General features: G+C 49.7%; 1 protein-coding gene across 1 annotated transcript in view; it reads right to left on the bottom strand.

Annotated features, from left to right (window-relative positions):
* LOC146784224 (myoferlin-like) overlaps window positions 1–15,055 on the bottom strand; it is a 3,625,175-nt gene that overhangs the window by 2,697,721 nt on the left and 912,399 nt on the right. Inside the window, exon 9 of the mRNA XM_085634512.1 lies at window positions 4,871–4,948. Coding sequence (XP_085490638.1) covers window positions 4,871–4,948 — 78 coding nt within the window. The remainder of the gene's footprint in view (window positions 1–4,870; window positions 4,949–15,055) is intronic.

Raw genomic sequence — 15,055 nt, 5'->3', positions numbered from 1 at the left:
CCCTCTCCTGAGTGGTTGCATATTATTCTCAGTCTCTGAATCACTAGAGTAAGTATCCGACCCCGATGAAGAGTAGTTTGAGCCATATCTCCTACCTTTCTTGTTAAACTCAGGTGGGACATATTGCTCAGGAGACCTTTGCGAACCAGGGGGTTGCGAAGAAACCAGGGGTTGATGGGTGCAATCACACCCACCCGCATGTCACCCAGGGCCAGACGGGTCCATACTGGAGAGTGGCAAGAGATTCTCTGTGCTGTTGTCGAATCTCACGGATGTGCGCAACTTGGGGTGCGGGAGTTATGAGATAGTCAAGGCGAGAGTAACTTCAATGCGCCCCTGAGAAAAAAGTATATTGGATGTCACCAGGATGAAAGGTCCGCCACACATCGGATACACCAAAGGACTCCAGGAAGTCCGAGAGCCAACGAGACGAGGGGCCAATGTCACGAGGGGGGTGACGGTCAAGGGCACCAGAGACTATGGCATTGAAGTCCCCTCCCACTAGCAAGAGACCCTCAGGAAGTGAAAGCAACTGGGTCTGTAGATCGGAAAATGTTTGCGTTTGCAGACCAGGCGGTATGTATACTGACATTAGGGTGAGTGTACTGCCCTCCCACCGTCCCGTCACCGCTGCGTATCTGCCCCACTCATCAGGGCGTGTTGACTGTACACAAAAGGGAAGAGACCACTTAATCAGAATTCCCACCCCCCTGGATCCGGAGGTGAAACCTGAATGGGCCACTAATCTACATCCCCATCTGTTTAGTGCCTTGCAGGAGTTACCTACTAGGTGTGTCTCCTGGAGGAAGACCACCTCTGGGGAATGGCGCTTAAGGTATTGGAGGACCAAGGTGCTTCACTTTGTCACCAAGCTCATTGACATTCCAACTCAACAAGGAAAATCTCCTATCCCCCTGTGTATCCATAGATAGTGTCAGGCGCTGCCTTGCCTCCAGGGGCCCTAGTAGATAGTGCTGTCGATTGAACTAGAACAAACAAACCCCTCGCCCACTCCCAACTCCAACCACCCCCCTCCCTGCTCCCCTGCACTCTGAGCCTAAAACTACCCATGAGATTAACATGCAGAGTGCCTGTCGCCCAACCCGAAAACTAAGTAGCTAAATGTGAGGAAAAAGGTGCTCCAACCCCCATCCCAACCACAGTTACCAATACAAATTAGTATCGTTCCCCGCATGGGACAGCCCCCAGTTTCCCTGGCCACAAAACAAAGGCACAGGATAAGTCGGGGAAGCAATACACCTCTTGGCCGTCAGGCCACCCATAGGGCTTGCCTGATGTGGCCCCGGGTCAGGAACAAATCAAATACATGAGACCACACGGGAGGCCCGCCCTACGGTCAAAGTCTCCCACTGAAGTGAGCTCAGCGGGCATTATGTTCCTTTGCATCTCTCCATCCCTCCAGCCAATCTGCCACGTTCTCAGCACGGTCAAAGAACCATGGTTTGCAGTCTGCCTCAACCCGCAGCCAAGCCGGGAAGAGCATGGCGTACTTAAGGCCTTTATCCCTGAGTCTCTTTTTGACGGTGAGGAAGGATCTTCTTTGTTTCTGAACAGCTTGGGTAAAATCCGGGAAAAAAAGAAATGACTCTGTTTTCATATTTGAGGGGCGGCGCTGCCTTGGCACATTGTAGGATCGTGTCCCGATCACGAAAATTAAGCAACATTGCCGGTAGGGGTCGGGGGGCGGGCCCCCAGGTCTCGGACGTCCCCCGGGAACCCTGTGAGCCCGTTCTACTACAAAGAACTTGGATAATCCCTTAGGGCAAAGATGTTTGAGTACCAGGTCCTCGACAAAGAGGTCAGGTGTCTGCCCCTCCGCCCTCTCCGGCACTCCAATAATTTGGACGTTATTGCGCCGGGAGCGCCCCTCGTAGTCGTCAAGCTTGTCCTCTGCGTATTTCCTGCAGGTTTTCAGGTCGCGGAGTTCGGTCTGGAGCTGTGAGACATCTTTGACTAGGCTAGTTGTGGTTACTTGGAGCTGCTGAACCTTCTCACTCATTTTTTCAAAGTCCGCTCTGATGAGAGTCACCTCCACCGCGATTGCGTCCGTTCTCTGTTCCATCGAGGTGCGAACTCCGGCTATCGCCTCCATGACGTACTTCAAGGTGAGGCCGGAGGGGCCATCTTCTGCGTCCCCGGTTGATGCTTCTCGTGAGGAGGATTCAGGAACAGTCACCTTAGAAAAGGTGTATTTATCTAGTCTGGTTTGCTGTGACTGCTTGGTGCCCTTTCCACTCATTTTGACTACGGGTCCACCACTCCCCACACTCCAACCCGTGCGCGGGTCGCCCTGGTCACGTCACAGATCTTCTGCGTCACAGGTGAGGAATATGCAGGTCTTCACCCCTCACCTCCACCCCCCAGCCGGCTCAATGTTATCTGTAAATGAAGAGGGGGGCGCAATCAGCGCGTCGGTTCTCGCGACTGGGTCCCAGGCTTGGATAGCCGACCTGTCTCCACGCGATCTGCACTCTCAGGTTATGTCTCCCCACCTCAACCCACCAGGTCCACCAGCCACAAAAACCACAGCATGTGCAGCAGGCCGGGTGCACCACAGTCAGGACCGGACCACAGGTCGCGACCTCTTCTCCCAGTGGGCCGTTGTTGATGCAAGGTAACACCACAATATGGGATATGCGGGAAAGAGCTACTCCCTTACGCGGCCATCTCGCTTTGGTGCAAAGCCACGCCACGCCCCCCTAATATGCCCAATTTTATTGACTCGCCGACAATTTAGGCTTTGTTATAATGAGTGCAATAGTAATGCTGGTGGTTATAATTAATGATGTATCCCTATTAATTTACTCACAAGATAACAGTCAATCCTTGTTACTGTTGTCCAAAGTCACTGATCAACACTTTTATAATAATTAGGTATTTGCACATGCATTATGGACTTATAACAATACTTTTAAAAAAGTCTCATCAAATGATATTTTTAATGGCATGCTTTGGAACTATATTTAATTGTGCTGTTTTATATGTTTTATTAATTTGAAAAGGACTTTAAATAGTCAAGCAAAATAAAATAAACTTGAAACTGTGGGTCTGTCGGCCAAGGATGACGATGGCGGTGACTTTTTTACAGAGTTATTATGCAGAAGATAGTAATCCTACTAAGACACACAAAGAATCCTCATGCATAATAAATTAGTCTAGTTTTCGAAGAAAAAAACAACAATTATTCAGCACCTAACAAGGTAAAAGGTCAGCACCAGAACCGTTATGTAGAGCAAGGTAGGACAAATGTAGGTAAAGGGTCGTGCTACTACCTAGGCCTATAATGGGCTACATTGGGGCTCATAACACATAGTTTTGTAAAATTAGATTTTAACAGCAGAATATAAGATTATTTTTATTTTTATTCATATTACCTTTTTACCTTTTTATACATGTGTACAGTATTGTAAAAAATGTAATTAACCATATAATAAAATATATCTATCTGTGGTGTGCTCAGGAACTTTGGGTGGGTTCCTGGGAGTTAGACATTGATTCTCTTGGATCTTGCTATACATGTCTCCGTTATTCGTGGAGGGTGGTGGTTGTGCTCCCTAACGAACAAGTTACTTACCTTCGGTAATGATGTATCTGGTGGAGACACAGTCTAGCCACAAATTTCTTAACTTAGAATATCCTCCAGGCGCCAGTCTGGATCCGGAGATTTTTCAGCAGTACCTCTGCGCACCGGGGGATGGCATCGCATGGCTCCGCTCTGACGTCGTCTACAGATGTGACGTCAGTACAGCCATATAAGTCCCTCCCGGCGCGCTCACGTGAGTTTTCTACTGGGAAACCTTTCCGCACCGCAACGGGGAGTCAACACTAAAACTGAAAGTTTGGGAACTACACCAAAACCAAGCCACAGAACACTCAAATAATTCAATAACGGATAGAAAATGCAGAGATACAATGCATCATTCTAGGTATGTGGTCAGGTATTTATGTCCTCAGAGCAAGAAAGGGGGATAAAATATTTAGACACCTTAAAGGACCAGCACAATTGCCTGCTTCCTGAATACGAGTGACCCTTATACTGCACGGACTGTGTTGAAGAAAAGGAACAAAGGGATACCACCCACACCCAATAAAGTTTGAATAAGGAACGTAATGTTACATACTTGTAATCTGAGCTCAGCATTGCAGGTATCTTCACTGCAGTCATAAATGTGTAATATTCCCACCTTCCTACGTGTATCCCGGAAAATGCAAAAATCATCATCCATGCTGTAAATTAAAGTTAAAAATGCAGTATTCCAACATGTAGGCCCAACCTCCAAAGAACAAACAGGCAAGTGTCTGAATTTTACATTCGGGCAATAACCACTTTTATACAATAAAAAAGGCAACATTGGACCAACTCTCAAAAACTGTGCATATGGATGAAAAACATGAACTGCTCCTTTAAGGAGCCAGCAGTTTCCAAATCCTACCATACAATGTACTAACAGTTTCCCTCACATTCTCAGTTCTTTTTGAAGGCAATATGCAGAATTTCAACTTCACAGAAGCCTCATTTGATGAATAATTGAGAACCGGAAAAGATGGAGGATTGATTATTACTTAAATGAACATTCCTACGATGCAGTACTAGGATTACAATTAAGTTACATTTCTTCTTCAGAATGTTCACTAATAGTCATAAACCAAGAATAAAATAGCAAGCTCATCCCAAAACACACAGTTGTCAATAGTCAACACCAAAAAAGGTAAAACTGGTACTTTTTTCTGACAATCGGAACATTATGCAAATACAGAGAAGCTTGCCTAATTAAAGTGTCAGTTCTGAGTTCAACCCTAGCATGGCCTTGTGTTGAGATTTACAGCTGTAAGGTTCTTGTCCACTTACTCAAAACACTCTGGCATTCAGCAGTCCTCAAATTCCGACCCTGGAAGATATAGCAGCGCAGCTGGAAATAGTTGGGCCCTGAAAAGCAAGAAGAGAAACGTCTTTAGAATACCATTGACCTCAGTTAAAAAAAAATGGATTCTGCTTTTATAGCATTTGGATAGATAAAGGAGGCCAGTCTACAAAAATAAAGCGGGCACCATAGAATGAGAGCTGGCTATGAGATGGTTTTCAGGCCTAGCAAAAAGAAAGCTTAGACAGCAGGAAAAACTAAGATGTGACAAGGTAAAGTGAGAGGATATAGCAATCAGACAAGTGAAATGGGAGCCCAGATTGGGAACAGTGCGGTGGGAGTGCACATCTGGAGATCACACAGATGCACATAAACCAAAAACAGCTAAAATGAAAACTAGGAATACGTTCCTCGGATCACAGCATGCTCTTCTAATGTCTTCACAAATAGAAAACCTTTTTAAAAAAAAAAAAAAAAAAAAAAAAGCTCCTGTCCACTTCAGGACTTTTGTAAAAAAAATTATTTGTTTGGGAATGGTTGGAGGTCTGTTGGCACTTGAATGTTGGCATTCCTACATGCACAGCCAAGCACAGGAAGACACAAATAGCAATCTGGCTAATTAATATTCATTAGCCAGTTCATTTTGTGACCTGAGTATGAGTGTTTTGGGATAAACCACTGATGAGTCTTTGTGAACGTTGGGCTGAGGACAGGGGCCAACCCTGGACGGATAAGGAATGGGAACGCATACTAGCTAGCTCTACTTACATACCACGAAGTTCCAAATTCAAACTTATACAAACATATATAACGCACAGAGCGTACCTCTAACCGGATAAACTAAATAAATACTTCAACATTAACACCTCCGCTTGTCCGCGGTGCCAGTTTAACAACGCCAACTCCCTACATATGTTGTGGTCCTGTCCCTCACTCCTGCCATATTACATATATCGTATGTAATCACCAGAGATGCTCCGGGAGGAAATATATATTGGAAAATACCTGTAAGTTAACGGGTGAACTCGAAGATTTGAAATAATTGGCAGAAATATGCACTCATAAGATGACAATACAGTTTGACAATGCGCATGTCAAAGGAGAAAGTTATGCTCTGTACATGTAAACAAGTACATCTGCTATTACAGTGTATATTGTCACGATCTCATGATTGGAACATCCGTCTATATGTACACAAGCTCGTGAAAGCATCATCCTTAGTGTGTAAGATACATGTGCAACTGTATGTTTACTTATATGAAAATCAATAAAAGATATTTTTTTTTTTAAATGAGTGATTTGGGATGCAACCTTTTTGAACATAAATTTTATCGCAAATTGTATTCCTGTTCACAATGCAGTGGGTGAGCAATTTGCATAACGTGATTTGCAAGCAGGGATTACTACTTTAGGCCCCTAATGTGGAAACATGAAGGGAAGTCCAAAATGTGAGCAGCAAGAGAACAGAAATGTACCTAGCCCACGAGTAGGTAAGTTTCAATTCTATTAAGGACACGGAGGCGAGGATTATACTATCTCTTCCTTCGCTTTAATAAATATAATTTTCACAGCAGCCTTATTCAAACAACGTGAAACAACTACATTTCCCAAATGTCCAGGGAAAGGAAAAACAACAGTCACTAATTTTGTCCTTTCACAATGTCCATGTCTCTCATCCCATAAATCTCAGCCGTCTCCCTTGCACTTCCCCTTTCTTCGCTGGAGGAACTCTCCCTTGTTTACGCATCGTACTTCGAATTATCATTCCCTGAAAAAAACAACACTGATCAGCCAAAGAATACGAATCATGCAAAGCATAGTCAATCAACAGTACATCATGAAAAGATCATGTAAATCAACGTACTGAACAAACATGAAGGCACAATTCTTGGTAAAGCATGAAGATAAATCAATTCAACACCATCATATGACCTTTAAATCAGACTGAAAAGATTACTTACGGCTATAAGGGGGAAATCTGCAATCCGTGAGTTGGCGGGGAAGGGATAATCCTCGCCTCCATGTCCTTAATAGAATTGAAACTTACCTACTCGTGGGCTAGGAAAATTTCTATTCTATGTCAGGACCGGAGGCGAGGATTATGCTCCTTTAAAGCTTATCGATAACCACCTGAGCCACATTCAGCACTGGCTTGAAATAGAACCTTTTAAAGGTAGAATCCGATGACCAATCTGCGGCTCTCATCAGTTCCTCTAACCGAGCGCCTAGGGTAAATGCCTTCGAAGCCATAGCCCCCTGCGCTGAATGGGCACCAAAAGCTCTTGTGTTGATGCCCGCCTCTTGCATCACCCACCGCACCCAGCGGGCTATAGTGGGAGAAGAAACTGCCTTGAACGGTTTTTAACCCCTTCGCTGCCAGGCCTTTTCCCCCTCCTGTGCCACGCCCTTTTTTGGCTATTTGGGGTAGTGCGCGCTGAGGCCCCTGTAACTTTTTGACCACATAAGGTATCCACGCCAAATTTGCGTCCTTTTCTTCCAACATCATGGGGATTCTGAAGGTACTCAGGGTTTGTGCATTCCCCTGGAGGGGTCACAGAAATGAGCCAAAATACAGCAAAATTTTGTTTTTTGGGGGGAAAATGGGAAAAACGGGCTGCAAATGAAAGCATCTGGGTTTTTCCCTGCAAATGTTATCAAAAAAGGGTTTGTGGGGTTGAAATCACCATTTCCCCAGCTTTTAGCGGATACCGGACTTTTGTCAGAAACCCAACATTTTTTACACAGTTTCGGCATTTTTCTGGGACATAGCCTATTTTTGCAATTTTTTGTGCTTTCAACCTCCTTCCAGTTAATGGTAGAAATGGGTACAAAAGCATTAATGGATCCTGGAAAGCTATACATTTTAGAGAAGTAGACAAAATTCTGAATTCAGCAAGGGGTAATTTGTGTAGATCCATCAAGGTTTCTTTATAGAAACTAACAGTTAAATATAGGATAAATTGAAAATTTGTTGAAAAAAAGCGCCTTTTGTGTCAACGTTTTCACCTGTAACTTCTTCTAATTTTGACAGCTCTTTGAAAGCAATATACCGTTACATCCGCAGGACATTACTGGTTGTGGGGATATATAGGACTTGTAGGTTCACCAAGAACCCGACGAACCCAGAGCCAAAAACTGAGCAGCAACTTGCAATGGTTTTTTATTATGTACCGGGTATATAGTAATTATTCTGTAAAAATGTGTACATGGAAAAATCGGTATGAAAGACACCTATGTATTTCTGAAATGGGAACAAAATATAGAGTTTAGAAACAGTAGATATTTGCACATTTCCGAAATTGGGATACTCATACTAGCATGAGAATTATCAGTCATTTTTTAGAATGACTTCTTTTTTACACAATGTCTTTCATATGGAAGGCAGAAATGCATCGCAAGTCAATAGGTAATAACAGTTCCTTTACAAATCTGAATTACCCTAAGTCTCCCGATAAAAATGGTACCTCACTTGTAGGGGTAGGCATAGTGCCCACGACAGGAAATGGCTCAAAACCCCCGCCCCTCTAGCGGGCCCGCGTGCATTGACTGTATTGCTTTGTCTCTCCCCTCGTGCTAACTCTTATTTTTCCTCATTTTGTCTCCACCCTTGTAGTTAACTGTTTTTTTCTACCCTTGTGCCATCTGCTATTTTGTCCTTTGTCCCATCCGTGTTGTATTGTTCTACCTTGTGCCCCCCGCCCCGCCGCCGTGCTCGCGGCCACGCCCCCTTTTTCTTCTGTACCCTCCCCGCTCCCGCCTCCCAGCTGCTCCTCCCTCCCTCCCACTTGGCCATAAATGGCGACCGTGCGGCGCAGGTGAGTGTGACCTGTTCTCAGGACACCCCCGCACCGCACAGCCACCAGCTGTAGCGTGTGCCCCTCCATCCCGCTGCTGCACTCAGCCTCGCTGAGCCTGCCGCCACGACCCCGCTCCCCGCTGCTCTAGCGGGCCCGCGTGCATTGACTGTATTGCTTTGTCTCTCCCCTCGTGCTAACTCTTATTTCTCCTCATTTTGTCTCCACCCTTGTAGTTAACTGTTTTTTTCTCCCCTTGTGCCATCTGCTATTTTGTCCTTTGTCCCATCCGTGTTGTATTGTTCTACCTTGTGCCCCTGTGCCCCCCGCCCCGCTCCCCGCCACCGTGCTCGCGGCCACGCCCCCTTTTTCTTCTGTACCCTCCCCGCTCCCGCCTCCCAGCTGCTCCTCCCTCCCTCCCACTTGGCCATAAATGGCGACCAGGCGTACACGCAGCGTTGACGCGCAGCGTTGACGCGCAGCGGGCGCGCCGACAGCGCGCCGAAGGCGCGCCAAAGGCAAGCCCGTCCGCGCCTGGGCCGTGCCCAGCGCCAGACCCCCTGGCACCCGCAGAGCCCACCCGGCCCGCCGGACCTACGACGCATCCGAACTCAACGCACTCAACGCCGGCCGGATCCCCGGATGCTACCGAGCCACGCCGAGAGGCACTCACGGACCCTTCAGCTGCCACTCCTGCAAGTTCTCCTGCATCCGGACCTACACTTCACCAGCACCCGCCAAACCAAGCACCAGGCGCAACCACCTGAAGTGCATCCTGCTCAACACTCGCTCCGTCCACAGACACGCCGTCCAACTCTGGAACCTGATCGACACTACAGCCCCAGACGTCGCCTTCCTCACGGAAACCTGGATGAACGCATCCTCAGCGCCCGACATAGCCATCGCCATCCCGGACGGATACAAGATCACCCGGAGGGACCGCGTCAACCAGGCTGGAGGAGGCATCGCCATCGTCCACAAGAACACCATCCGCATCACGACCAACACCGACGACACCCTCACTGCCGCCAAACACCTGCACTTCCAGATCCACACCGACCCCAAGACCACCCTCAGAGGCACCCTCATCTACAGACCCCCGGGACCGCGCACACAATTCAGCGAAGACATTGCCGACTTCATCAGCCCGCACGCCCTCCCCTCCGCTGACTACATCCTCCTCGGGGACCTCAACTTTCACCTGGAGAACAACAACGACTGCAACACCACCACCCTGCTGGACAGCCTCGACAACCTCGGTCTCAAGCAGCTGGTGACCTCCCCCACCCACCACGCCGGACACACACTCGACCCCATCTTCTCATCCAGCAAACACATCACCTTCAGCCACGCCACCGGACTCCACTGGACGGACCACAGCTGCGTCCACTTCAGCTTAAAAAAGAACACGATCCACCACCACCAGCAACAGGTCGCACGTAGAAACTGGAACAAGATCACAGCCGACCAGCTCGCCGCAGCCCTGAGTCAAGACCCCCCCACCAGCTCTGCAAACCCCAGCCAGGCCGCCAACAACCACGCGAAATGGATCAGCAACTGCGCAGACGACCTCGCCCCACTGAGGACCCCGGCCAGCAGACCCGGCAGTAAGAAAGCACCTTGGTTCACCGACGAACTCAAGAGCTCCAAGAAGAACTGCCGAGCCCCCGAGCGAGCCTGGCGCAGAGACCCCACACCAGACAACATGACCACCCTCAAGCTCGCAACCCGAAAACACCACCAACTGATCCATACCACCAAGAAAACCACATTCAAGGAACGACTGGACAACAACGCACACAACAACAAGGAACTCTTCAACATCGTCAAAGAGCTCTCCAATCCCAACGCCAGGAACAACGACATCACCCCATCACAAGACCTCTGCAACTCCCTCGCCTCCTACTTCCACAACCAGATCGCAGACATACACAACAGCTTCAGCACACAACCGACGCACCCTATGACCACACCAACGACCCCCACCACCACCCTCTGCGCCTGGACCCCGATCACCCCCGAAGACACCATCCGCACGATGAACTCCATCCACTCCGGATCCCCAACCGACCCCTGCCCTCACCACGTCTTCAACAAGGCCGACGGCGTCATCGCTCCCCACCTGCGGGGCATCATCAACACCTCCTTCGACACCACTACCTTCCCAGAGAGCTGGAAGCACGCCGAACTCAGCGCTCTACTGAAGAAACCATCAGCGGACCCCACCGAACTCAAAAACTACCGCCCCATCTCGCTCCTCCCGTTCCCGGCCCAAGTCATCGAGAAGTCCGTCAACAAGCAGCTGGCCGCCTTCCTCGAGACGAACGGATCCCTCGACCTCTCGCAGTCCGGCTTCCGGGCCAACCACAGAACCAAGACCGCCCTCATCACAGCCACCGATGACATCCGAGCCCTGCTCGACAACGGGGAAACTGCGGCCCTCATCCTCCTGCACCTCTCCGCGGCATTCAACACTGTCTGCCACCGCACCCTAGTGCAGCGCCTCAGCAACGTGGGAATCCAAGGAAAGGCACTAGAATGGATCATCTCCTTCCTCGCCGGAAGGACACAGAGAGTCCGCCTCCCCCCGTTCAGATCAGAAGCCACCGAAGTCATCTGCGGCGTTCCTCAAGGCTCCTCGCTCAGCCCCACCCTCTTCAACGTCTACATGAGCCCCCTCGCGGCCATCGCACGCCAACACAACCTCAACATCATCTCCTACGCCGACGACACCCAGCTGATCCTCTCCCTCGCCAACGACCCCGCCACCGCCAGAGCCAACCTACACGAAGGGATGACAGACGTAGCCGAGTGGATGTTGAACAGCCGCCTGAAACTGAACTCAGACAAGACGGAAGTCCTCATCCTGGGCTCTTCACCCTCCGCCTGGGACGACTCCTGGTGGCCCACCGCCCTGGGCAGCGCACCCAAACCCATAGACCACGCACGCAACCTGGGCTTCATCCTGGACTCTAGTCCAATTGGCCGCACCCTGCTCGTCCTACCAGCGTGTTACGCCAAGGCATTGTGGTCCAAGCAGTAGCATCGGCGAATACGCCTGTGCCAAAATTGTAAGTGAAAGTAAGTGTCGCGTTAGCCATCCCTGGACACGTGTTTCGATGTAGTTGCCTCTCGTCAGCAGGGAGTAGGTATGTGTGTGGGGTTGCCGCGTAGGCTGCCGAAAAAGTATGCTCGGGTAAAGTACCTCTCATAGCGCGCAGGTGCTGGTCCATGGGCTCGTCAGCCCCACCGGCTCAAGAGAGCCTGAATATAAACAAAAGTCCAATTGGCCGCACCCTGCTCGTCCTACCAGCGTGTTACCCCAAGGCATTGTGGTCCAAGCAGTAGCATCGGCGAATACGCCTGTGCCAAAATTGTAAGTGAAAGTAAGTGTCGCGTTAGCCATCCCTGGACACGTGTTTCGAGGTAGTTGCCTCTCGTCAGCAGGGAGTAGGTATATGTGTGGGGTTGCCGCGTAGGCTGCCGAAAAAGTATGCTCAGGTAAAGTACCTCTCATGGCGCGCAGGTGCTGGTTCATGGGCTCGTCAGCCCCACCGGCTCAAGAGAGCCTGAATATAAACAAAAGTCCAATTGGCCGCACCCTGCTCGTCCTACCAGCGTGTTACCCCAAGGCATTGTGGTCCAAGCAGTAGCATCGGCGAATACTCCTGTGCCAAAATTGTAAGTGAAAGTAAGTGTCGCGTTAGCCATCCCTGGACACGTGTTTCGAGGTAGTTGCCTCTCGTCAGCAGGGAGTAGGTATGTGTGTGGGGTTGCCGCGTAGACTGCCGAAAAAGTATGCTCAGGTAAAGTACCTCTCATGGCGCGCAGGTGCTGGTCCATGGGCTCGTCAGCCCCACCGGCTCAAGAGAGCCTGAATATAAACAAAAGTCCAATTGGCCGCACCCTGCTCGTCCTACCAGCGTGTTACCCCAAGGCAAGTTCATCCTGGACTCTTCCCTTTCCATGACCAGACAAGTCAACGCCGTCTCCTCGTCATGCTTCAACATCCTGCGCATGCTACGCAAGATCTTCCGGTGGATCCCCACCGAGACCAGGAAGACGGTCACCCAGGCCCTCGTCACCAGCCGACTGGACTACGGCAACTCCCTCTACGCCGGAACCACCGCCAAACTCCAGAGGAGACTCCAGCGGATCCAGAACGCTTCAGCAAGACTCATCCTCGACATCCCCCGACACAGCCACATCTCCGGACACCTGAGAGACCTGCACTGGCTCCCGATCAACAAAAGAATCACCTTCCGTCTCCTCACCCACACACACAAAGCCCTACACAACCAAGGCCCAAGATACCTCAACAGCCGCCTCAACTTCTACACTCCCACACGCCAGCTTCGATCGACTAACCATGCCCTCGCCGCCGTCCCCCGCATCCGAAGAGCCACCACTGGAGGAAGGTCCTTCTCCTACCTGGCCGCCAAGACCTGGAACTCCCTCCCGACCCACCTCCGCCTGACCCAAGACCACCTCGCCTTCAGGAAGCAGCTCAAGACCTGGCTGTTCGAGCAGTAGCGGACCCCCCCTCCCCAAGCGCCTTGAGACCCTCCGGGTGAGTAGTGCGCTATATAAATGCTCTGATTGATTGATTGATTGAACGTGAACACACCACATTTTCACAATGCAAAATTACCCTTTTTTAGCAAAGGGCCTAGCTGTAGTTTTTTAACCCTAGCTCTGCCGGCACCTAGGGAAACCTAGCAAACCTATACATTTTTGAAAACTAGACACCCAGGGGAATCCAGGATGGGGTGACTTGACTGCCTCCCACCAGGTTCTGTTACCCAGAATCCCTTGCAAACCTAAAAAATGGACAAAAAAACGCATTTTCCCCACATTTCTCTGGTGGAAAGTTCTGGAATCTGCGTGGATCAACAAATTTCCACCCACCCTGCGTTCCCCAAAGTCTTCCGAGAAAAATGGTACCTCACTTGTGTGGGTCAGCCTAGTGCCCGCGACAGGAAACGGCGCAAAACGTAACGTGAACACACCTCAATTTTGTTGCGAAAAATGACACTTTTTAGGCAAATTGCCTAGCTGTAGTTTTTGAACCATAGCTCTGCCGGCACCTAGGGAAACCTAGCAAACATATACATTTTTTAAAACTAGACACCCAGGGGAATCCAGGATGGGGTGACTTGACTGCCTCCCACCAGGTTCTGCTACCCAGAATCCCTTGCAAACCTAAACAATTGCCAAAAAAACCACATTTTCCCCACATTTCTGTGGTGGAAAGTTCTGGAATCTGCGTGGATCCACAAATTTCCACCCACCCCGTGTTCCCCAAAGTCTTCCGATAAAAATGGTACCTCACATGTGTGGGTCGGCCTAGTGCCCGTGACAGGAAACGGCGCAAAACGCATCGTGGACACACCTCAATTTCGCAGTGAAAAATGAACCTTTTTTGGCAAAGTGCCTAGCTGTAGTTTTTGAACCCTAGCTCTGCCGGCACCTAGGGAAACCTACCAAACCAACACATTTCTGAAAACTAGACACCCGGGGGATTCCAGGGAGGTATGGCTTGCATGGATCCCCCAACGTTTGCTTACCCAGAATGCCCTGCAAACCTCAAATTTAGCAGAAAAAAAAAATCACCTTTTTCACACATTTTTGTGGGGGAAAGTTGTGGGATCACCGGACTGACACAAATTTCTTACCCTCCAGCGTTCCCCCGGGTCTCCCGATAAAAACGGTGCCTCACTCGTGTGGGAGGTCCAAGTACCCGCGACAGGCAAGGGCCCAAAACGTATTGAGGTGACATGAAAATTGCCTACCTCAAAACGACCTGGTATTGCAAGGGGGGTCACCTGGGTTTTTGGCCCGGTGCTCGTCGGCCACCTAGGGGAACCTACCAAACCCACACATTTCTGAAAACTAGACACCCGGTGGATTCCAGGGAGGTATGGCTTGCGTGGATCCCCCAACGTTTCCTTACCCAGAATGCCCTGCAAACCTCAAATTTAGCTGAAAAAAATCACCTTTTTCACACATTTTTGTGTGGGAAGGTTGTGGAATCACCGGGCTGACACAAATTTCCTACCACCCAGCGTTCCCCCGGGTCTCCTGATAAAAACGGTGCCTCACTCGTGTGGGAGGCCTCAGGACCCGCCACAGGCAAGGGCCCAAAACGTAGTGAGGCGCACTACGTTTAGGACCCTTGCCTGTTGAAGCGCACTATGTTTTGGACCCTTGCCTGTCGTGTGTGAAAAAGGTGATTTTTTTTCAGCTAAATTTGAGGTTTGCAGGGCATTCTGGGTAAGGAAACGGGGGATCCACACAAGCCATACCTACCTGGAATCCCCTGGGTGTCTAGTTTTCAGAAATGTGTGGGTTTGGTAGGTTTCCCTAGATGGCTGCCAA

This window comes from Triturus cristatus, chromosome 11 (assembly GCF_964204655.1).
Source record: "Triturus cristatus chromosome 11, aTriCri1.1, whole genome shotgun sequence".
In the NCBI taxonomy this organism is placed as follows: Eukaryota; Metazoa; Chordata; class Amphibia; order Caudata; family Salamandridae; genus Triturus; species Triturus cristatus.
The sequence above is the reverse complement of the archived record's forward strand: the minus strand, read 5'-3'. Positions and strand labels throughout refer to the sequence as shown.